The sequence below is a fragment of the Scomber japonicus genome, chromosome 1, assembly GCF_027409825.1.
Source record: "Scomber japonicus isolate fScoJap1 chromosome 1, fScoJap1.pri, whole genome shotgun sequence".
Lineage (NCBI taxonomy): Eukaryota > Metazoa > Chordata > Actinopteri > Scombriformes > Scombridae > Scomber > Scomber japonicus.
The window spans coordinates 36,953,933-36,976,164 of NC_070578.1; the positions used below are offsets into that span (position 1 = coordinate 36,953,933).

General features: G+C 41.2%; 2 protein-coding genes across 4 annotated transcripts in view; both read left to right on the forward strand.

Moving 5' to 3' along the window:
* Positions 1 to 1,758, forward strand: part of jph3a (junctophilin 3a) — a 31,889-nt gene extending 30,131 nt beyond the window's left edge. For all 3 annotated transcript variants that reach the window (XM_053344128.1, XM_053344057.1, XM_053344199.1), the window contains one exon: positions 1,678 to 1,758. In XM_053344128.1, coding sequence (XP_053200103.1) covers positions 1,678 to 1,758 — 81 coding nt within the window. The remainder of the gene's footprint in view (positions 1 to 1,677) is intronic.
* Positions 1,759 to 11,640: 9,882 nt separating this feature from the next.
* On the forward strand, positions 11,641 to 15,264 carry LOC128354332 (zinc finger protein 319). The gene is made up of 2 exons (XM_053314603.1): positions 11,641 to 11,808; positions 12,853 to 15,264. Exon 2 carries the CDS (start codon positions 13,008 to 13,010, stop codon positions 14,784 to 14,786), a length of 1,779 nt encoding a protein of 592 aa, XP_053170578.1. The 5' UTR covers positions 11,641 to 11,808; positions 12,853 to 13,007; the 3' UTR covers positions 14,787 to 15,264.
* Positions 15,265 to 22,232: the final 6,968 nt, after the last annotated feature.

Here is a 22,232-nt window from a genome sequence, read left to right on the forward strand (position 1 = left end):
ATGTAGAGCTCTCTAAAACTCATTATGCATTAAATATGATTCACTTGGCATTACAGGGTTAAGGAGATATGTTTATCACACATACTTAATCACTTTTTATTTGCCGTCTGATGTTTTTTGGGTTGGCGTAGTGCAGGGGTGTCAAACATGCGGCCCGTGGGCCAGAACCGGCCCGCCAAGGGGTGCAATCCGGCCCACTTTCTTTCCTGTGTTCTTTTCCTTCCTCCCTTTCTTCCTTCTGTCCTTCCTTCCATCTGTCCTTCTTCCCTTTCTTCCTTCTGTCCTTCCTTCCATCTGTCCTTCCTACTTCCTTTTATCCTTTCTTTCTTCCATCTTTCCTTTCTTCCTTCCATCTGTCCTTCCTCCCTTCCTTCCATCTGTCCTTCTTCCCTTTCTTCCTTCTGTCCTTCCTTCCATCTGTCCTTCCAACTTCCTTTTATCCTTTCTTTCTTCCTTCTTTCTTTTCTTCCTTCCATCTGTCCTTCCTCCCTTTCTTCCTTCTGTCCTTCCTTCCATCTGTCCTTCTTCCCTTTCTTCCTTCTGTCCTTCCTTCCATCTGTCCTTCCTACTTCCTTTTATCCTTTCTTTCTTCCTTCTTTCCTTTCTTCCTTCCATCTGTCCTTCCTCCCTTCCTTCCATCTGTCCTTCTTCCCTTTCTTCCTTCTGTCCTTCCTTCCATCTGTCCTTCCTCCCTTTCTTCCTTCTGTCCTTCCTCCCATCTGTCCTTCCTACATTTCTTCCCTCCTTCCTTTTGCCTCTCTTTCCTTCCTTCCCTTCTTATTTCCTTCCTTTCTTCCTTCTGTCCTTCCTTCCATCTGTCCTTCTTCCCTTTCTTCCTTCTGTCCTTCCTTCCATCTGTCCTTCTTCCCTTTCTTCCTTCTGTCCTTCCTTCCATCTGTCCTTCTTCCCTTTCTTCCTTCTGTCCTTCCTTCCATCTGTCCTTCCTACTTCCTTTTATCCTTTCTTTCTTCCTTCTTTCCTTTCTTCCTTCCATCTGTCCTTCCTCCCTTTCTTCCTTCTGTCCTTCCTTCCATCTGTCCTTCTTCCCTTTCTTCCTTCTGTCCTTCCTTCCATCTGTCCTTCTTCCCTTTCTTCCTTGTGTCCTTCCTTCCATCTGTCCTTCCTACTTCCTTTTATCCTTTCTTTCTTCCTTCTTTCTTTTCTTCCTTCCATCTGTCCTTCCTCCCTTTCTTCCTTCTGTCCTTCCTTCCATCTGTCCTTCTTCCCTTTCTTCCTTCTGTCCTTCCTTTCATCTGTCCTTCTTCCCTTTCTTCCTTCTGTCCTTCCTTCCATCTGTCCTTCCTACTTCCTTTTATCCTTTCTTTCTTCCATCTTTCCTTTCTTCCTTCTGTCCTTCCTTCCATCTGTCCTTCTTCCCTTCCTTCCTTCCATCTGTCCTTCTTCCCTTCCTTCCTTCCATCTGTCCTTCCTCCCTTTCTTCCTTCTGTCCTTCCTCCCATCTGTCCTTCCTACATTTCTTCCCTCCTTCCTTTTGCCTCTCTTTCCTTCCTTCCCTTCTTATTTCCTTCCTTTCTTCCTTCTCTTTCCTTGAATGAAAATGAGTTTGACACCTCTGCCGTAGTGTGATCTTTGACTCCAGATAGTTTACCTTCATGCTTTTTTTTTGTGCTGAACTCGACTAACCTCTTTCTTTTTTTCCTCTCTTGTCTCCTACAGGGCTCCAGCTCTATTCTGGTGGTTATGGTCATTTTACTCAATATTGGAGTAGCCATTCTTTTCATTCACTTCTTTATTTAAGCTTATACAGGTATGATCTACTAAGACTTATTGATAACTACGGTATATTATATTATTACTTACTGAGACGGACATTCTGCCTATTTCGACTGGAGCCCACAGCCCGAGTGACGGACACAGCAGAGCCTTTCTATTGTTGCTACTGGTCTTTTCACCTCTGTTTTGAAGCCCATTTGAGTTTCTAATGCGAGCCGCTGTTCCTTTTTCAAAATGCTTACGTTGAGCTTGCAACCATAGGAAAGGAGAGGTGATTGATTAAAGAGTCACAAGAAAGTACAGAGCGCAGCTTTAAACTTATAGCGTGGTGTATCGGTACACACATGCATGGATACTGATACACGGACTGGAGATGGCACAGGCAGTTTTGCCCATTTTTCCACCACTCTAGTCAAAAAAAATATAGCAACCTTTGTTTCTTGGTTATCATGAGAAATATTGAACATGCTAACCAAGAGCATGGCACCAACACTCCATCCTCAACCACACAGACAATAACTCCCCCATCCCCTTCCTTTTTGCCTTTTAACCCTTTCCCCCGCCTTTCAGTCCCATCCACCAGTCTCCAACCCTTATTCGCACTATGCGCTACATACAGAACTATGCTGCAAGAGTAGATCCATTTTAAAGGGCTCCGTCATTATTCTTTTCTTCTTCTTTTTTCTTTTTCTTTTTTCACTACGAACTTCACAAACACACGCAACCATTGCATGAGGCTGTGTGGGGTTTTAAAAGTGCATTTTCTATCCCTTTAACATCACTGTTCTGTCTTCATTTATATGCACTCCTTCCTGATTATCACCTTCTTGTCACTTTGGCAACCTGTTGGCAGAAATTTGGAAATCAGCGCCATGCCACACGCCACCACCACCACCACCACCACCAACACACAACGCCACTTCACCTCCAAAACCAAATCACAAAGAATCTGACCGTGAATCAGATTCACGTTTGATCGATGAGCGAAATCAAATGGTTAAGCCACCAACACGCTCCGAGACCACTCCCACCCCCTCCACACACCCCACACACACCTCCACTCGAGTCAGAGTCTCTAAGAACTATCCTGAATTTTATTGTGAAGTGAAGTGGATTTTCATGTCGACCCCCCCCCCCCCCCACCACCACCACACACATTCGCACGCAAAAAACAAAGACAAGAGAAAAAAAAAAACGAACAAAAAAAACACATACTACACATTTAACTGCTGACATACTGAGGAGGATTCAGCCTTGCCCCTTTGTACAGCCTTGAGACTGTTATGTTATAACCACTAATTCTACTATATATGTGTATGTGTCATTATTATTATTCCAAGTTTGTTACTTTTTTGCAGTTTGCAAGACAGAGAGAATGCTGAGTGCCTCGTATTTATTCATTTTTCCGTCTCAAATTTATTTAACCCCCCCCAAAAAACCCCCAGACTCTAGATAAAACACCCCACGTGGGCAGGCTAAGACGAGACGAATAACCTTCAACATTAAAGAAAGGTGACCCTCAACCCCCCTATCCTTCTCCACCTTCCCTCCTCCCCTCCTCCACCCTCCCTTCCCCCTTCCCCTGACACACTCCCCTCTTCACCCTGAAATGGCATGCACTGTTTTGTCTCTCTCTCTCTCTCTCTCTCTCTCCCTCTCTCTCTCTCTCTCTCTCTCTCTCTCCTAGTCCCCCTTTTGGACCAGTCAAAAAGGGAAAATGGGGTTTCTAACGGTGTCATTTCCAGACACTTTTTTTTGGGCCGGATGAGATTTTTTTCAGCATGTTTGTTTAGCCTGCTCAAATCTGGTGTCAGTTTGTGAGTTTCTCCCTCTCGTCTCTTTTATCCAGCAACACAAGGCTAAGTGAGACAATGGAGAGCAGTGTAAAATAAACGCTAGCTTTTAACTCTCAGTGGATACCGAAAAATGTCCTGAGTTTAATGAATGATATAAAAAGAAACTCTCTCTGCTACTGTATGTTTTATACTTCGCACCCAGTGGCATCATCATGTTGTGACATCATTGCATGCCCGAGCATGCTTTTTCTTACTCTTTGGTTTATGAGGTTGTTTCGAACTTAATGTGGAGAAAATAATGAAATGTTTGAAATTAATGAGTTTGGTGTGGTTATTGCTGCAGTCTCCCCCTTCTTTTTTTATTTTAATCAAATGACTCAGTTTCATAAAAGAGGTGACGAAAACTATACGTATTGCAGCAAAAGAAATGATGAAAATATGGTGAAATAAACTGTGACCAGGAGTTTAGGCACCTTCTTACACCTGGTATTAAAATACAATTCTCATTTGCTCAGGTGTGCCCACATAGTGATGGCGTCTGACAGCCCATTACTCCCAAAGCCCAACAGTTTGAAAAACTTCCCATTGGACCAAAAGCCCATTAGTCTGAAGGTCAGTTACCTTGAAAACAAAAAACCCACTGCTCCAAAAGCCCAATGCTCTTTTTTCACCTTTAATGTCTTAGTTTATTTTGACGTGCAACCACAAGGACACCGTTTACAAAATGCTCATTCTTTTAGTAAGAACATTGGCTAAAAATGTCAAGGATTTTAAAAGGAGATCAATTAAGTTACAGAATACAATATACAATGTGATACTTATACCTTACCTATTGAAATTCCTGAGTTTGATGCAGATATCTCCTAGTAATCTGCATCATTAAGCTTAAGCAGCATTACAAAGGAATAGGTGAATAGGTATAATGTTAAAAAAAGCACTTGTGAGAATGTCATGTGTCCTTCACCAGAAATGTTTCTCGTATTTATCTTTTAACGTTATCCAACAGCTGTCAGGTGATTATGATGGAGTAAGCGAGTTGGCTAGTACCAATCAAAATAACCTGATCATTATTGTAGTTTTTGCTCAGTGTAATGGAGAAAACAAACCAGAACAGGAAAGCACTGTGTTTGGCCAGCTGCATCTCACTAAAGCCAATGGCAGTTATCCAAATGGCCATGGATTTCTGCACGCATTTCCGTAGCCTGCCATGCCTCAGGTACAGACCTGGAAAGGCCCAATTCCTTTGCTCACCTCTATAAGCTCTGCCAAAAGTGGAAATATCAGCCTGATGACCGACTATTTGGCAGTTTGATCTGAATTACCAGCAGCAGCGAACTCTCTTGAACTACACACGCGTCAGTACTAGGACTGGGTATCGGTTCTCAATACCTTGGAGGTATTGACTGAAATAAATTGATACCACGTAGTACTGAAACGTCTCCCATCAAACGATACCTGCAATCAATCCTTTTTGCACTTTCATGACTTTTATTTACCAGAGTACAGGTCTATGCAGGTCTATACACGTGGATTTATAAGTGCTTCTATTCACAATATGGGTATTGAATGAAGTACTCAATTGGTATCGGTATCACTTTAAGGGTACTTGGATTGGTACTGGTATTGTAATTTTTTTAAATGATACCTAGCTCTACTCAGTACCTGCCCGTATCAACCAACCATTTCACTGGTCAACAAGCACTAACCCAGTGGTACTGCTCTTCCCAGGTACACGCCATGAATTATCATAAATTGCTAATATGGCCTCAGGGGAATTTTTGAATGTGCGATCCATGTATAGATGTTGGCATCTGCTGAGCTTGTGGAAACTCTTATCAGTACCAAAAATGATGGTGCATTCCAGTTGTACTCAGAAGTCCAAGTTCCCAGTTGTAAAATTGAACTGGTATGCCCCCTGAAGTTGGATTTCTGAGTTGGAAGGGCTCCCTTTAAAGTCAGTCCACGCCATGTATCATCCCACTCATTTTCAAAAAGCACCTAATTCACACTATGTGGTTCCAGGGGGTAAATGTGAGGCATGTTTCCTGTCCGGTTCTCATATTCTTCATCAGCTGAGGTGAGTTTATTATACAGTGGCCAGTCGAGAGCGTGCATCTGACGCACATGTGTGTTGTTTCAAGCTATGAGAGATTTTCTGCAATCATGGAACATTTTGGGATGGGATAGTACAGGTTTAACCTTCTTTTTCAGGATTCGGGAAGGACACAAACATTTTTTGACAGGACAGGAGTGAATTTTAAGTCTGGATTATGTTTATTTGTAAGAAATAGAAAGTCTGACTCTGAAATGACTCTCTATTCACTATACAGTGCTCTACATTTGTCCTCTGCCATTTAATTTGTGTCTGAATGCCGAGTGTGTAAATAGAACCACTATATTTTGACCTCAAATATTTCACCATGGAACAAAAAAGGAGCATCCGTGTCACGTATATTGCTTTCTGCTAACAATACCACAATGCAATACTCAATTTAAAGATGTGAAAACTATCATCACATGACTCTACAGCAGACGGTGACAACACAAAATGATGACGGGTAGTATGTGCACAAAATCTGAATTTGCTGCTCACTACTGGTTGAATTATTTCGTGTTTATTATACAGGGATTAATGAATATGACTGAATAGGAGTGATTTCGGACACAGCCAATATTTCCCGGCTGTTTGGAAGCAATTAGACAGCTTGGATTAAGATAAGAGATAAATATAAGAAGCTCTTTCTGGTGAAGTAGAGACACAAGTGCAGCCCAGCCCAGCTCACAAGGCAAAAACGGCTGTCATAGATATAGTTTAACTATCTGTGCACATTTTAGAGTCTCCTGAAAGCCATTTATAGAATTGCACTCGGTTAAAAAGTGACAAATAGTGATTTTATGATATTTTAAAAAAGAGAGTTTGCCTGGCCAATCTTTGTGTGACATGGGTGTAAAGGTGGGATTGTTGGTTTTAGAAGGTTATAGAAATTGTCTAAAGTCACAAAGGTGTTGGGCAGCAGGCTTGAGACGCTGTTTGACCATCCAACAAGCATCTCTGGTGACGTATACTCCTGCCTTCATAGTTCCTATAGCAGCTTAGAGGGTTTTTTCATTTCAGTTTAAACATACGTTGTACATTTGCTGAAACGACTCATGCTGTCTGTGTTTTTTTTATTGGGACGACATTGCTTTGTTCGACAACAAAAGAAAAATCTGCTTATAAACTCTAAAATAACACAAAACTTTGCCTCAGTGTTGCACAATAATTACAACCATATGACATATTTTTCTCCAAGAAACTTCCAGGGAATCAACAACATTGTGAAATAAAGCTTTATCTTTTTTTTTTTTTCTTTTTTTTTAACTTCCCAACATGAAGGTCTGAATGCTGTTTCAAAGCCCTTCTCAGCACTGCCAGAAATACAGCTCCGATGGGAAAATACAGGGTTTAAAAAAAAAAGAAAAGGTGCAGGTATTTAACTATAGAAGAGACTAAAAAACCCCAAAAGTCCCAGAATAAATCCCGAGGATAAAACCTCCGCAGAGGCAGCTACAGCTCTGCCTGTGACGTGATGTAAATCTATCTAATCTTAAAATATCTCAGATTGTATTTGCTCACTGTGGCAAATGTAATGTTACTGTTTTTATTAGTTATTGGATTTAAACTTGAGGAAGAGCCTCATATTCACTCAAGACTTAAAAAAAGAGTGAATAAAAGGACAACTTCTTGTTTTTGAACACTATGAGTCACAAATATCTGAAAGAAACCGTTTAAACACTGCATTAAAATACTTAAATTACAGTTTCAGTTATGAATGGCAAATGAAAAGGTTGAAGCAAATATGAGAATATTAAGATAAGCCTGTCATTATTAAAACAAGTTAATTTTTGTTTAGTGTGAATTAGTGTTTCCTGGCATGTTTTCATCTCTTCAGCACTTCGGCCTCCACAAAATTTAACACTTTAATTTCAGCTGTTTGGAAACATTGAGTAAGTATAATAAATAATACCATAAATATTTGGACATCTAGTTTTATGGAGTACAGTCTATTAATATTATTGGCCATTAATGGCTAAATTAACCTCAATCATTTATGGTTAATATAGCTTGTTTAAAAGTATTACTGGGTTATATTTAAGCAGGTTATATTTTAGTAACACTGGGTTAATATCATTATATCTTCAGTCTTAACAACTTTTGTAACTGATATAAAACTTTAACATGACAACCAACTCAGTGCTGACATTAAACATTAGTCAGACAGTGTGATGTTAAAGATTAGTTTGTTTTTTATGGTGTTTCTGTGTTTTACAATAAAGTAACTGTACATTGACCTTTTTATCCTGAGTGGGAAGGAGTTGAAAAATGACTGGACCCTCACCTCTCTTATTGGAGCCTCTCTATCGCCAAGTTATTGTTCACAGGAAATAAACATCTTGAGTTCAACAGCTGTACTGAATAATGGAGGTAAGTGAAGGCAACACGCTCACGGCGATCAAACCACTGAGCTCTGATTAAAGAGACATTGTAAAAATAAAAGTGCTGCGTGAAAATTAAGATTTTATCATTGAAACATGAAGACAAGACCCAACAGACAGACTTTAACTTTACAACATGAATCCATCCTACAATATAGAAACCACTGAGATATATTCCACATCACCTTAACTAACTAAAAAGCATAATAACCAGAAAATTAGATCCACATGTAAAATATCAAATTTTGATGAAGTTTATAACTCAACAGGAAGACAGTGCTCATTGGAAATCTGTCAAACAAATAAAAGTGATCCCTCTAGCCTTTGACTGCACACCTATTGACACCAAACTACAATGAAACTGTAGTTTCCTGTTAGGTTGAAACCTCAGAGGTCGTTCAGTCAGGCTGAGCATTATCATTCAAATAAAGACACGCCCTTTACTTTAACCCTTCTGTTGTCCTCCCGGGTCAAATTAACCCCATCTCTTTTGACTGTTCCTTCTTTCTTTCCTTCCATCTTCCCTCCCTCCCTCCCTTCCTTCCTTCCTTCCTCCTCCCTTTCTTTAATTTTTCTTTCATTCTTCCCCTCCTTCCCTCTTTATTTGCTCCCTCCTCCTTCCATATTTCCTTCCTCTTTTCCTCCTTCCTTCCTTACTCACTTCCTTCCTTCCTTCCTCATTCCTTCCTTCCTTCTCTCCTTACTTCCTTCCTCTTTTCCTCCCTTCCTTGTCTCCTTACTTCCTTCCTCTTTTCCTCCCTCCCTCCCCCCTTATTCCCTTCCTTCCTTCCCTTTTTCCTCCCTTCCTCACTCCTTCTTTCCTCCCTTCCTTCCTTGACCTGAGGACAACAGGAGGGTTAAGGTGTATGAGGATTTCCACAACCAAAGAATTTATAAGGACAGGTTTACAGTTTTCCAAGTCTTCCTTAAAACAACATTCTGAACCCAAATTAGCATTGAACCTGTTTTTCTTGCTGTAATGATTCCTCCTGTTCACACTGACCATTAGAAGATCCCTTTATAATGCTCTTACAATGTAAGTGATGCAGGACAAAATCCACAGTCCTCCGTCTGTGCAAAAATGTATTTAAAAGTTGATCTGAAGCTAATATGAAGCTTCCTATTGTTTAACAGGAGAAAAAAGCTGGGTGAGTGATTGTTCTCGCTGTGATTCTGTATAATATAGTACGGCTACAGACTTACATTTGTTTAAATTCTAGGGTAGTACTTAAATGGTGGAAGAAGTATTCAGACCCTTTACTTCAGTAAAAAATAGCAAGACAATGTAAAAATACTCCATTATAAGTCCTACTACAGTAAAAGTAGAGAATATAAAATATTAAAATAAACTGCAGGCTAGAGGAGAAGAGAGTCAGTGTTTACATGCACAAACCGGGTGAAACAGCGCCTCCTAGTGGTATATTTAATACATATGTCTAATATCTGTTTAATATCTCACCAGCTTGTGTTTGTTTGAATGCATTTCCAAAAAACCTGGAGCTGTCTTACAAGTAACTAAAACTGTCAAATAAATGTAGTAGAGTAGAAAGTAGAGAAGAAAATATATTTAAATAAACTGCAGTTTAGAGGAGAAGAGAGTGAAACAGCGCCCCCTACTGGCACATTTAATAATTTTACTAATATCTCACCAGCTTGTGTTTGTTTAAATGAATTTCTCTTAAAAGTGACTAAAGCTGTCAAATAAATTCAGAGTAGTAGAAAGTAGAGAAGATAAAATCTTAAAATAAACTGCAGATTGGAGGAGAAGAGAGTCTGTGTTTACACGCATATACCGGGTGAAACAGCGCCCCCTACTGGCACATTTAATACATATCATTTCTTAATATCTAACCAGCTCTCTTTCACCTTTAGTGTTTGTTTAAATGCATTTCTCTTAAAAGTTACTACAGCTGTCAAATAAATTCAGAGTAGTAGAAAATAGAGAAGATAAAATATTAAAATAAACTGAAGGTTAGAGAGTCAGTGTATTCACATGCATATACCGGGTGAAACAGCGCCCCCTACTGGCATATTTAATACATATCATTTCCTAATATCCTACCAGCTCTCTTTCACCTTTTGTGTTTGTTTAAATGCATTTATCTTAAGAGTAATTAAATTCAGGAGTAGTAGAAAGTAGAGAAGATAAAATATTAAAATAAACTGCAGTTTGGAGGAGAAGAGAGTCAGTGTACATGCACAAACGGGGTGAAACAGCGCCCCCTACTGGCATATATAATACATATAATTTCTTAATATCTAACCAGCTCTCTTTCATCTTTTGTGTTTGTTTAAATGCATTTCTCTTGTAGGTAACTAAAGCTGTCAAATACAGTCAGAGTAGTAGAAAATAGAGAAGATAAAATATTAAAATAAACTGAAGGTTAGAGGAGAAGAGAGTGAAACAGCGCCCCCTACTGTCACATTTAATACATATAATTTCCTAATATCTCACCAGCTCTCTTTCACCTTTAGTGTTTATTTAAAGGCATTTATCTTAAAAGTAACTGAATTCAGAGTAGTACAAAAGTAGAGAAGATAAAATATTAAAATAAACTGCTGGTTAGAGAAGAAGAGAGTCAGTGTATTTATATGCACACACCGGGTGAAACAGCGCCCCCTACTGGCACATTTAATCAATATAATTTCCTAATATCCTACCAGCTCTCTTTCACCTCTTGTGTTTGTTTAAATGCATTTATCTTATAGGTAACTAAAACTGTCAAATAAATGTAGTTGAGTAGAAAGTAGAAAAGATAAAATATTTAAATAAACTGCAGTTTAGAGAAGAGAGTGAAACAGTGCCCCCTACTGGCATATTTAATACATATCATTTCCTAATATCCTACCAGCTCTCTTTCACCTTTTGTTTGTTTAAATGCATTTATCTTAAAAGTAACTAAATTCAGAGTAGTACAAAAGTAGAGAAGATAAAATATTAAAATAAACTGCAGGTTAGAGGAGAAGAGAGTCTGTGTTTATATGCATACATCGGGTGAAACAGCGCCCCCTACTGGCATATTTAATACATATAATTTCCTAATATCCTACCAGCTCTCTTTCACCTTTTGTGTTTGTTTAAATGCATTTATCTTGTAGGTAACTAAAGCTGTCAAATACAGTCAGAGTAGTAGAAAGTAGAGAAGATAAAATATTAAAATAAACTGCAGTTTGGAGGAGAAGAGAGTCAGTGTACATGCACAAACGGGGTGAAACAGCGCCCCCTACTGGCACATTTAATACATATAATTTCCTAATATCCTACCAGCTTGTGTTTGTTTAAATGCATTTCTCTTAAAAGGAAACTAAAACTGTCAAATGAATGAACTGGAGTTAAAAGTAGAAAATACATATATATATTTTTTTAAAACTGCATGTTAGAGGAGAAGAGAGTCAGTGTTTGGTATTTACATGCATCCACCGGGTGAAACAGCGCCCCCTAGTGTCACATTTAATACATATAATTTCCTAATATCCTACCAGCTCGCTTTCACCTCTTGTGTTTATCTGAATTGCATATCTAACAAACTCGGGTAGCCTGTTTTTATCCTCATCTTTATCCTCATCCACCTCCTGCCTAACCATCTTCGTGCTTCTCCTCTCCTGCTCGGCTGCAGCGGGGAGGCAGCTCAGCTCTCTGCGTGGCGGCTTCCGGTGTCCGTCCGTCTGCAGGAGGATGGCGTCCGGCTTCACCCAACACATCCCCTCCACCTCCACCACCAGTCCTCCATAGCCCCCTAAAAAAAAACACACCGAAGATTGTCGACTACGAGGCTTGGATGCAAGAAAAAAGGACGCTCGGGTGAGTTGTGTTATTTTATAGAGGAGGTGTGTGTGTTTTAATGTGTGTGTACGTGTGTGTATATATGTATGTGTATGTGTGTGTGTGCAGATGTGAGAGGCTCGGTGTGTGCAGGAGGCCCGAAGTCTGATCTGAGGTCCGTTTTTAAGGCTTTCATGGTGATAGACTCCGGTTAATTCCTGGTGTGTTTTTTCCCCTTTTTTTGACCTTGTTGTAAATCATCTGGTTCATTCCTGCAGCGTATTGTGACACGCAACCAACATGTGTACTGTTCATATTTGCATTTATATCTCTAATGTGCAGAAAAAAGAAGCTGTAGTCGTTTTAAAAAAGGAAGTCCGGTTGTTTTAGCTGCAGAAGCTAATGTCGGTGTAGCCAACTACATCCTGCAATAGAAACTAAACCCATTAAAACACATTATATCATCTACTGTCTCTATCAATGAGTGTGTGTGGAGCATTTATATCAGTGTCGTTGTTCGTATTTAAGAGATTAAACTGATAAATTGAGCCCCAGTTAAAGCTAAAATGCTAGGTGCTCAGATTTGCATTTCAGGAAATAGACGGAGCCCGTTTCTCTGTTTTTTTTCCCCTCTCCCTTGATGGAGCTCTGCAGCTAAGAGGGGTTTTCTTATTAAGGATGTATACATGTCACCTTTATTACGTGCATTTTAGATAATATGTGATATTATGGTATTTACACATTATTTAATTTTTTGACATGTATCGAGATATGCTTTTTTTTTCTTGCTCCAGCTGAGTTTTAGCTGGTCGACTTTTTTTTATTCCTGTACTTATCACATTATAAGCAAACAGACACATCAATCTGACAGTAGATAACTTTATTATAAGTTACCTTCCCCCCTCGGCTGAGATGAAGTCAGCAGACAGTAATGTTTATAAGCTGCTGTTTCTGTTTGTTTCAGTGACATTAACTCTGGTTTGGAAACAGCAGCTCTGCACTTTCACATCCTGCAAAGAAAAAGCAACATCTCATTTATCTGCTTGTTTACTGAGTTGTTTTTGTTGTTGTTTTTCCCTGCAGGTGTTTACGGCTATCTCTGAGGACGTGTGTAATCACAGAAAAAGCACTCGGCTCCTCTCTCTGTGTGTTTTCTGGTTAGACTTTAAAAACCACATCCATCGTCTTAAGTTGGGCACTGAAACTCCCCGCACATCTCCTGCGCACTGAATCCCTGCATGCGAAGTGGAAGGATGACGGAGGCGTGGCAGCAGCAGCAGCAGCATGCAGTGGCTCCACCTTCTGTAGTGCACACGCTCCCCCCAGGGGCCGACAACCCTCTGGGCTGCACTGTGTATGGAGTCGTCCTGCAGCCAGATACCTCGCTGCAGCAGACCCAGCATGGCCAGCAGCACGCTGTGCAAGCCCAGCAGCCCTCCTTGCAGGTAGGGGGCGAGAGAGGGCACAAGTGTGGAGCCTGTGGCCATGATATATCTCACCTGGCCAACCCTCATGAGCATCAGTGCATGGTGAACCAAGACCGATCCTTCCAGTGCACGCAGTGTATGAAGATCTTCAGCCAGGCGACGGACCTCCTGGAGCATCAGTGTGTGCAGGTGGAGCAGAAGCCGTTCGTGTGCGGCGTGTGTAAGATGGGCTTCTCGTTACTCACGTCTTTGGCGCAGCATCACAACTCGCACGGCAACGGCAACAACCCGATGAAGTGCTCCATCTGTGAGAAGACCTACCGACCCGGCTCTGGAAACGTCACCCCGACCTCGTCGGCTGCCAATCCCCAGCAGCCCTCCACCGGTGAGACGTCCGGTGGCGGTGCGGCCATCAGTGCCTCGTCTCCTCCTACGTTTGAGGCCTCTGCACCCGACAGGCCATACAAGTGCTCCGTGTGCCATAAATCCTTCCGGCATTTGTCAGAGCTGACCCGCCACGAAAGAGTACACACTGGTGAGAAGCCATACAAATGTGACACATGTGATAAAAGCTTCAGCCAGTCTTCCCACCTGGCGCACCACCAGCGTACGCACAGTTCTGAGCGGCCGTACAAGTGCGCTGTGTGCGAGAAGAGCTTCAAGCACCGCTCTCACCTCGTACGGCACATGTACGCTCACTCGGGCGAGCACCTTTTCAAGTGTAATTTGTGTGAGATGCACTTTAAGGAGTCATCTGAGCTCTTGCACCATCAATGCCAGCCAGAAGGGGAACGGCCTTTCCGCTGCGGCTCCTGCGGAAAGAGCTTCAAGCGCCCGTCTGACCTGCGGCAGCATGAACGCACCCACTCAGAGGAGCGACCTTTCCAGTGCGAGGAGTGCCAGATGAGCTTCAAGCAGCAGTACGCCCTCGTTCGCCACCGGCGTACTCACAAAAACCCGGCCGATCGCCCTTTTAAGTGTAACCTGTGCGATAAAGGGTTCCTGCAGCCATCCCACCTGCTCTACCACCAGCAGGTTCACGGCATGGAGAGTCTGTTCAAGTGTGCGTCCTGCCAGAAGTCGTTCAGCCAGTCGGGAGAACTGCTGCGGCACAAATGCGGCGGCGAAGTGGAGAAGCCCTACAAGTGTGACGTGTGTGGCAAAGGATACAAAAAGAATTCAACTCTGCAGCGCCACCAAAACTCGCACTGCACAGAGAAGCCGCTGAAGTGCTCGCTGTGCGACAAGCGCTTCGTGTCGTCCTCCGAGTTCGTTCAGCACCGCTGCGACCCGACCCGCGAGAAGCCGCTGAAGTGTCCCGACTGTGAAAAGCGCTTCAGGTACTCGTCGGAGCTGCAGCGCCACCGCCGCGTTCACACCGGGGAGAAACCTTTCAAGTGCGCCAGCTGCGACAAGAGTTTCAAGCAGCGCGAGCACTTGGCCAAGCATCAGAGCGTGCACTCGCGGGAGACGCAGTTTAAGTGCGTGTGGTGCGGCGAGCGCTTTGTCGACCTCACGGCGCTGCAGGAGCACACGGTGCAGCACACCGCCGAAGGGGAGAGTTTCCCCGAAGCTCCCTGCATCCCATGAATTACACTGCTCTGTCAGTCCATGGGGCAGCAGACATGACATTCGCCCTGAAAGTAACGTGTGCCAGCCTCCGCTCTCCCATTTCTAGTTTCTAACATGCACCCGCTAATTATGTTTAATAATTTTTAGTAAGTTAAGACTTTAAATCATCCTCATTGTTCTTTGAGTAAAAAGGCAAAACACCCTAAAATCGATAGGAGGGATTAGGAACCCTTTATTTAGTTTCAAACTATAAAAAACTTGAACAGAACTGAATGAAAAAAGGCTTGTGATGTAAAAATGTGGCAAGATCTTGATTTTGTTTAGTACTGAGTGTTGGGACCTTCTTCTGTGGTTGCATGTGATCGTCTGTTTTTTGTAACTGTTGATTCTGTTGTTGAGAAAGTCGGCGAGAACCTCCAGACAGTCGTCGGATACGTACGTGTGTGTGCTCATGTGTAAAACTCCTCTAAAAATCCATGTGCCTTTTTTTTTTTTTTTTTTTTTTTTTTTTTAAATCAATCACTCATTTTTTCTCTGTCTTTTTTTTTTCTGGTTAAAATTTTCACATCCAAGTATATAAAACCTGGAACGAAAAAGACAAACAACCCTCCTCCCATCCCATCCCGTAAAAACACAGCGGCCGGCTCGTGCAGCAGTATCTTTTTTCAACATTACTTAGATCCTTTTAGGTAGTTATCATCTGTTTGTGCATGAATATTTATCACACTTTAATATCACTATTGTATTATAGGTTTGATTTATTTAGGAAAAAAACATCCTAAGAAGAAGAAGAAGAAGAAGAAGAAGAAAAAATGAAAAAAGTGGATTTGTGAAAAATGTATAGCCTGTGTCCTATGAAATCTGTGTCGTTGCATCTTTGTATTAAAACAAATGACGTGTATAGGTAACTAACCCATACCTATCGTGTCATACAAACACTTGACCTGTGCAATAGAACATGCACAATGTAATATTTATGACTACTGATTAATGGCATAGTCTACTCTGTTATTATAGATTGTGTGTATATGCTTATGTAAAACATTGAAAAACTGTATAGTGCTTATGTTACCTGCTTTTGTATTCACTATGAATGAATGCTTGCTATTTTGCGAGCACTTTTAGTTTCACTTGGAGTTGGATTACATTGAAAAGTTTAACCCTGAGGAAGAAAGAAGAAGAAGAAGAGAAGAGAAGAAAAAAAAAACTTCATTATAAGCATTATATTTCTCACTTTGCCACAAATTAGCAGCATTAGTTACTGTGCGATAGATTTAAAAATAAGTATTTTATTTTTTTTTGTTTTTTTGTGGAAGATTTGGCCTTGTTAATAATCCTCACAGGATTCAAACCTCCTCCTGGTCCAGACTTCAGCAGATTTTAATCCCAATAGCCTCAAAGTTGCAACTTATGTGTTGTTTAATGATGCCGGGGAGGAAAAAGAAAGAGGGGAGGGGAGGGAGGGAGGGAGGGAGAGAGGGGGGGAAATGTGTGTACTTTTAGTTTACTGTGTGGATTTCTATATTCTGTACAATCTTTGCAGTATATTTAAAAAAAAAAAAAGAACGAAAGAAAGAAAGAAATGAAATCACGGACAAAGGGAATAACAGTGTGTGAGGGAGGGAGGGAGGGAGGGAAGGGGGGGGGGGGTTGGGATGGACGATGGACGGAGACTGTGTGTTGAAGTCCTGGTGAGTCTGCTTCAAAAAGCCTCCGATGTGATATGAGGTTGATGATGATGAAGAGGAGGAGGGAGGAAGGAAGGAAGGAGTGTAAATGAGCGTTGGATTTACACATATGGATATCAATATAGACTCCTGTTCATACTGTATACAGACAAGTAAAATAAACCACCCTTATGGAAACGAAGGTCTACATTGTTTTTATCACAGCAGCTCGTTCAGATTGTTCTCGGCTGTCTGGAAGGCTGGAAAAGGTTTTTATAAGAATAGTTTAAAATAATGATTCTCACACGTTCCTGAAGTCTTCATAATGACTGTAGTTAATTAATTAAGGTCTTTTTAACCCTTAGATACTTTATGGAAGAGTGTCTGAACCACATTTTGAAGCACAAATCTGTTTAACCCTCCTGTTGTCCTTGAGTTAAGGAAGGAAGGAAAGGAGGGAGAGAGGAAGGAAGGAGGGAGGGAGGGAGGAAAGAAAAATAGAAGGAGGGAAGGAAGGGAAGTAAAGGAGGGAGGAAAGAAAGAGAAGGAGGGAGGGAAGGAAGAAGGAGGGAGGAAGGAAGAGAAGTAAAGGAGGGAGGGAGGAAAGAAAGAGAAGGAGGGAAGGAAGAAGGAAAGGAGGGAGGGAGGAAAGAAAGAGAGAAGGAGGGAAGGAAGAAGGAAAAGAGGGAGGAAAGAAAGAAGGAGGGAAGGAAGAAGGAAAGGAGGGAGGGAGGAAAGAAAGAGAGAAGGAGGGAGGGAGGAAAGAAAGAGAAGGAGGGAGGGAGGAAGGAAGGAAAGAAGGAGGGAGGGAGGAAAGAAAGAGAAGGAGGGAAGGAAGAAGGAAAGAGGGAGGGAGGAAAGAAAGAAGGAGGGAAGAAAGAGGGAGGAAGGAAAGAAGGAGGGAAGGAATTTCCTTCTTCCTTCCCTCCTTCTTTCTTTCCTCCTTCCTTCCCTCCAAAGAGAGAAGGAGGGAAGGAAGAAGGAAAGAAAGAAAGAGGGAAGGAAGAAGGAAAGAAAGAGGGAGGGAGGAAGGAAGGAAAGAGAGAAGAAGGAAGGGAGGGAGGGAGGAAAGAAGGAACATTCAAAACGGACAGGGTGAATTTGTGCTCTATGATGTCATGAGAGACGTTTTACATATAATTCAGTTACTTGCAGCTTTTAATTCAGTTTTGAGAAAGAAAGGCTCCAATCTCAACCTGCCTGTTAGGTCTGGGTATCAGTACTCAATACCTTTAACCCTTAAACAGACCTTACTAGTTATGTCATTTGCACCTCAAGTAAGGAAGGAATGAAGGAAAGAAGGAAGGAAGGAAGGAAAGGACAGAAGAAGGAAGGAAAGGAGGAAGGAAGGGAAGCAAGGGAGGAAGAAGGAAGGAAAGGAAGGAGGGAGGAAGGTAGGAAGGAAAGGAGGAAATAAGGAAGGAAAGGAGGGAGGACGGGAAGGAAGGGAGGAAGAAGGAAGGAAAGGAAGGAGGGAGGAAGGAAGGAAGGTAGGAAGGAAAGGAGGGAATAAGGAAGGAAAGGAGGGAGGAATAAGGAAGGAAAGGAAGGAGGGAGGAAGGTAGGAAGGAAAGGAGGGAATAAGGAAGGAAAGGATGGAGGAAGAAGGAAGGAAAGGAGGGAGGAAGGAAGGAAGGACAGATGAAGGAAGGAAGAAAGGACAGAAGGAGGGAAGGAAGGAAGGACGGACAGATGAAGGAAGGAAGGAAGGAAGGAAGGAAGGAAGGAAGGAAGGACAGAGGAAGGACCCGGGAGGACAACAGGAAGGTTAAAGAGTCTGTATCTCCTGGTGCACGCTGTCTGTTTAAGGGTTAAAGTATGAACCGAAAAAAATAGATACCAAATAGTATCGAAACGACTCCCGTCAATCAATACCTGCAGTAATATGAGTATTTATACGGACTAGTTCACAGCCAATCAACACAAGCCTTCTTGGATTTAATGAGGCGTGTCATTGGCCCACTGCCATGTGGAGGAGTGGACGCATTTTATCCAATTTAATGCTTCTATTCACACGATGGGTATCACTTTAACCCTCCTGTTGTCCTCGAGTCAAGGAAGGAAGGGATGAAGGGAGGAGGGAAGAAGGAAGGAAGGAAGGAAAGGAGAGAGGGAGGAAGGAACGAACGGAGGGAGGAAGGGAGGAAAGGAAAGAATCAAGGACGGAGGAAAGAAGGAAGGGAGGAAGGAACGAACGGAGGGAGGAAGGGAGGAAAGGAAAGAATCAAGGACGGAGGAAAGAAGGAAGGGAGGAAGGAAGGAGGGAAGGAAGGAAGGAAAGGAAAGACGGAAAGACGGAGGAAAGAAGGAAGGAACATAGGAGAGGGAGGGAGAAAGGAAAAGAAGAAGGGAGGAAAGAAGGACAGAGGAAAGAAGGAAAGGTGGAAGGAAGGTAGGAGGGAGAGGGAGGGAGGAAAGAAAGAGAGAAGGAGGGAGGGAGGAAAGAAGGAAGGAAGGAAGGAGGGAGAAAGGATAACAGGAAGGATGGAATGAAGGACAGAGGAAAGAAGAGAGGAAGGAAGGAAAGAAGAGAGGAAGGAAAGAAGGATCCTCCTTCTTTCCTTCCTCTCTTCATTCCTTCCTTCCTCCTCCTTATCTCTTTCTTTCCTCCCCCCTATCTTCCTCCCTTTCCCTTTTTCCTCTGTCCTTCTTTCCTTCCTTGACAATTATCCATCCTTCCTAACAATCAATAGCAGAAAATGAGTCTCACAGCAGCTTTTCAGAGTTTTGTGTTTGTAGGTTATCATTAATAAAGCAGCGAGGGGACTCCTCCTTTGGACAGTCACACAGTTGATTTATGCTATTAACAGATTTGGACCGAACCTCTCTGGGAGACTTCAAACAGCTCCGTCAGATCACTTTGTAATCTGAAATGAGCAGACGCAGGTACACCATCTGCTCTCAGCCCTGGAAGATACTAACGAGGCAAAGAAAGAAAGAAATAAAAGGCAAGAAGGAAAATTTAAAATGATGTTTAAATACGTTTAACCCTCCTGTCGTCCTCCTGGGTCAAATTGACCCTGTCTCTTTTTGACTGTTCCTTCCTTCCTCCCTCTTTCTTTAATTTTTCCTTAGTTCTTCCCTTCCTTCCATACTTCTTTCCTCATTGCATCCTTACTCCTTTCCTTCCCTCCTTCCGTCCTCCTTTCCTCCCTCTCTCCTTACTCCTTTCCTTCCTTCCTTCCTTCTTTCCTCTTTTCCTCCTTTTCTTCCTTCCTTCCTCCTTTCCTTCCTTCCCTCCTTCCTTCCGCCTTCCTCCCTCTCTCCTTACTCCTTTCCTTTCCTTCCTTCGTTCCTTCTTTCCTTCCTCCCTCCTTTCCTTCCTTCCTTCCTTCCTCCCTCCCTCCCTCCTTACTCCTTTTCTTCCTTCCTTCCTCCTTTCCTCCTGACTCATTTCCTTCCTTCCTTCCTTCCTCGTTTCCTCCTTGCTCCTTTCTTTCCTTCCTTCCTTTCCTTCCTCCCTTCCTCCCTTCTTCCTGTCCTTCCTTGACCTGAAGACAACAGGAGGGGTAAAATTAAGCTAAAGTAGAATAAGACAGATACAACAGGAGAAGATAAAGGTTACAGTGCAGTGTGAGGTATTATCAGGCTTCAGATTTAAAAGAGCTGAGAGTCTTCTGGGAGTTTCTACAGATGGGTACAAAACAACCCGGAGCAGTACCAGCACAGTCCAGCTCTGCCCTGATCTGGTCCAGAAGGTGTAGAGCTCTGTGTGTCTGCTACACATTAACCACATATTTGATCATTTGGCCTCATTATCAAATTTAAAATGCAAATACAAAACAAGACTGCAAGAGCCACGAGGAAGACTTTTTAAGAGAGAGGAAGCTGGTTTCATCTTTAACGATGTGTTGTATTTTAAAAGCTTGTTATATTATCCATTGTGTCAAATCTTCATCTGAAAAGTAACTAAAGCTGTCAAATAGTAGTGGAGTAGAAAGTACAATATTTCCCTCTAAATCCCTCATATGGTTTTATTTCAGTAAATGTTCAAATGATCCAATATTTCAGCAAAAATCAAAGATTAGAGAAAAAGTCCAAAAACTGAAAACACAACATTTGTGTATCAGAACTTTGTTTTTTCTTCTTTCCTCTCCCATTAATCATCTCACCAGCCCTCACATTTATCTGCTGACCCTTTGGAGGGGCCCCACCCCTAGGTTGGGAACCACTGGACTAAACCAGCTAACTGTATATAAAGTAGTATAAACTAGCTAACTGTATATAAAGTAGTGTAAACTAGCTAACTGTATATAAAGTAGTATAAACTAGCTAACTGTATATAAAGTAGTATAAACTAGCTAACTGTATATAAAGTAGTGTAAACTAGCTAACTGTATATAAAGTAGTGTAATCTAGCTAACTGTATATAAAGTAGTATAAACTAGCTAACTGTATATAAAGTAGTGTAAACTAGCTAACTATATATAAAGTAGTGTAATCTAGCTAACTGTATATAAAGTAGTATAAACTAGCTAACTGTATATAAAGTAAGATAAACTAGCTAACTGTATATAAAGTAGTGTAATCTAGCTAACTGTATATAAAGTAGTATAAACTAGCTAACTGTATATAAAGTAGTATAAACTAGCTAACTGTATATAAAGTAGTATAAACTAGCTAACTGTATATAAAGTAGTGTAAACTAGCTAACTGTATATAAAGTAGTGTAAACTAGCTAACTGTCTATAAAGTAGTGTAAACTAGCTAACTGTATATAAAGTAGTATAAACTAGCTAACTGTATATAAAGTAGTATAAACTAGCTAACCGTATATAAAGTAGTATAAACTAGCTCCACCTCCAGCAGCTGCAACAGTACCATGCTGCTCTAACACTGATGCTTCACTATTAATAATCTAATGATGTCATATATAATAATATATCACTACTTTTACTGTAATACTGCATACTACATCACTATAATACTGCAGTACTTTTACTGTAATACTGCATACTACATGACTCATAATACTGCAGTACTTTTACTGTAATACTGCATACTACATGACTCATAATACTGCAGTACTTTTACTGTAATACTGCATACTACATCACTCATAATACTGCAGTACTTTTACTGTAATACTGCATACTACATCACTCATAATACTGCAGTACTTTTACTGTAATACTGCATACTACATCACTCATAATACTGCAGTACTTTTACTGTAATACTGCATACTACATCACTCATAATACTGCAGTACTTTAACTGTAATACTGCATACTACATCACTCATAATACTGCAGTACTTTTACTGTAATACTGCATACTACATCACTATAATACTGCAGTACTTTTACTGTAATACTGCATACTACATCACTCATAATACTGCAGTACTTTTACTGTAATACTGCATACTACATCACTCATAATACTGCAGTACTTTTACTGTAATACTGCATACTACATCACTCATAATACTGCAGTACTTTTACTGTAATACTGCATACTACATCACTCATAATACTGCAGTACTTTAACTGTAATACTGCATACTACATCACTCATAATACTGCAGTACTTTTACTGTAATACTGCATACTACATCACTCATAATACTGCAGTACTTTTACTGTAATACTGCATACTACATCACTCATAATACTGCAGTACTTTTACTGTAATACTGCATACTACATCACTCATAATACTGCAGTACTTTTACTGTAATACTGCATACTACATCACTCATAATACTGTAGTACTTTTACTGTAATACTGCATACTACATCACTCATAATACTGCAGTACTTATGTGGAGTGTAAGTATTAAATAGCATAACAT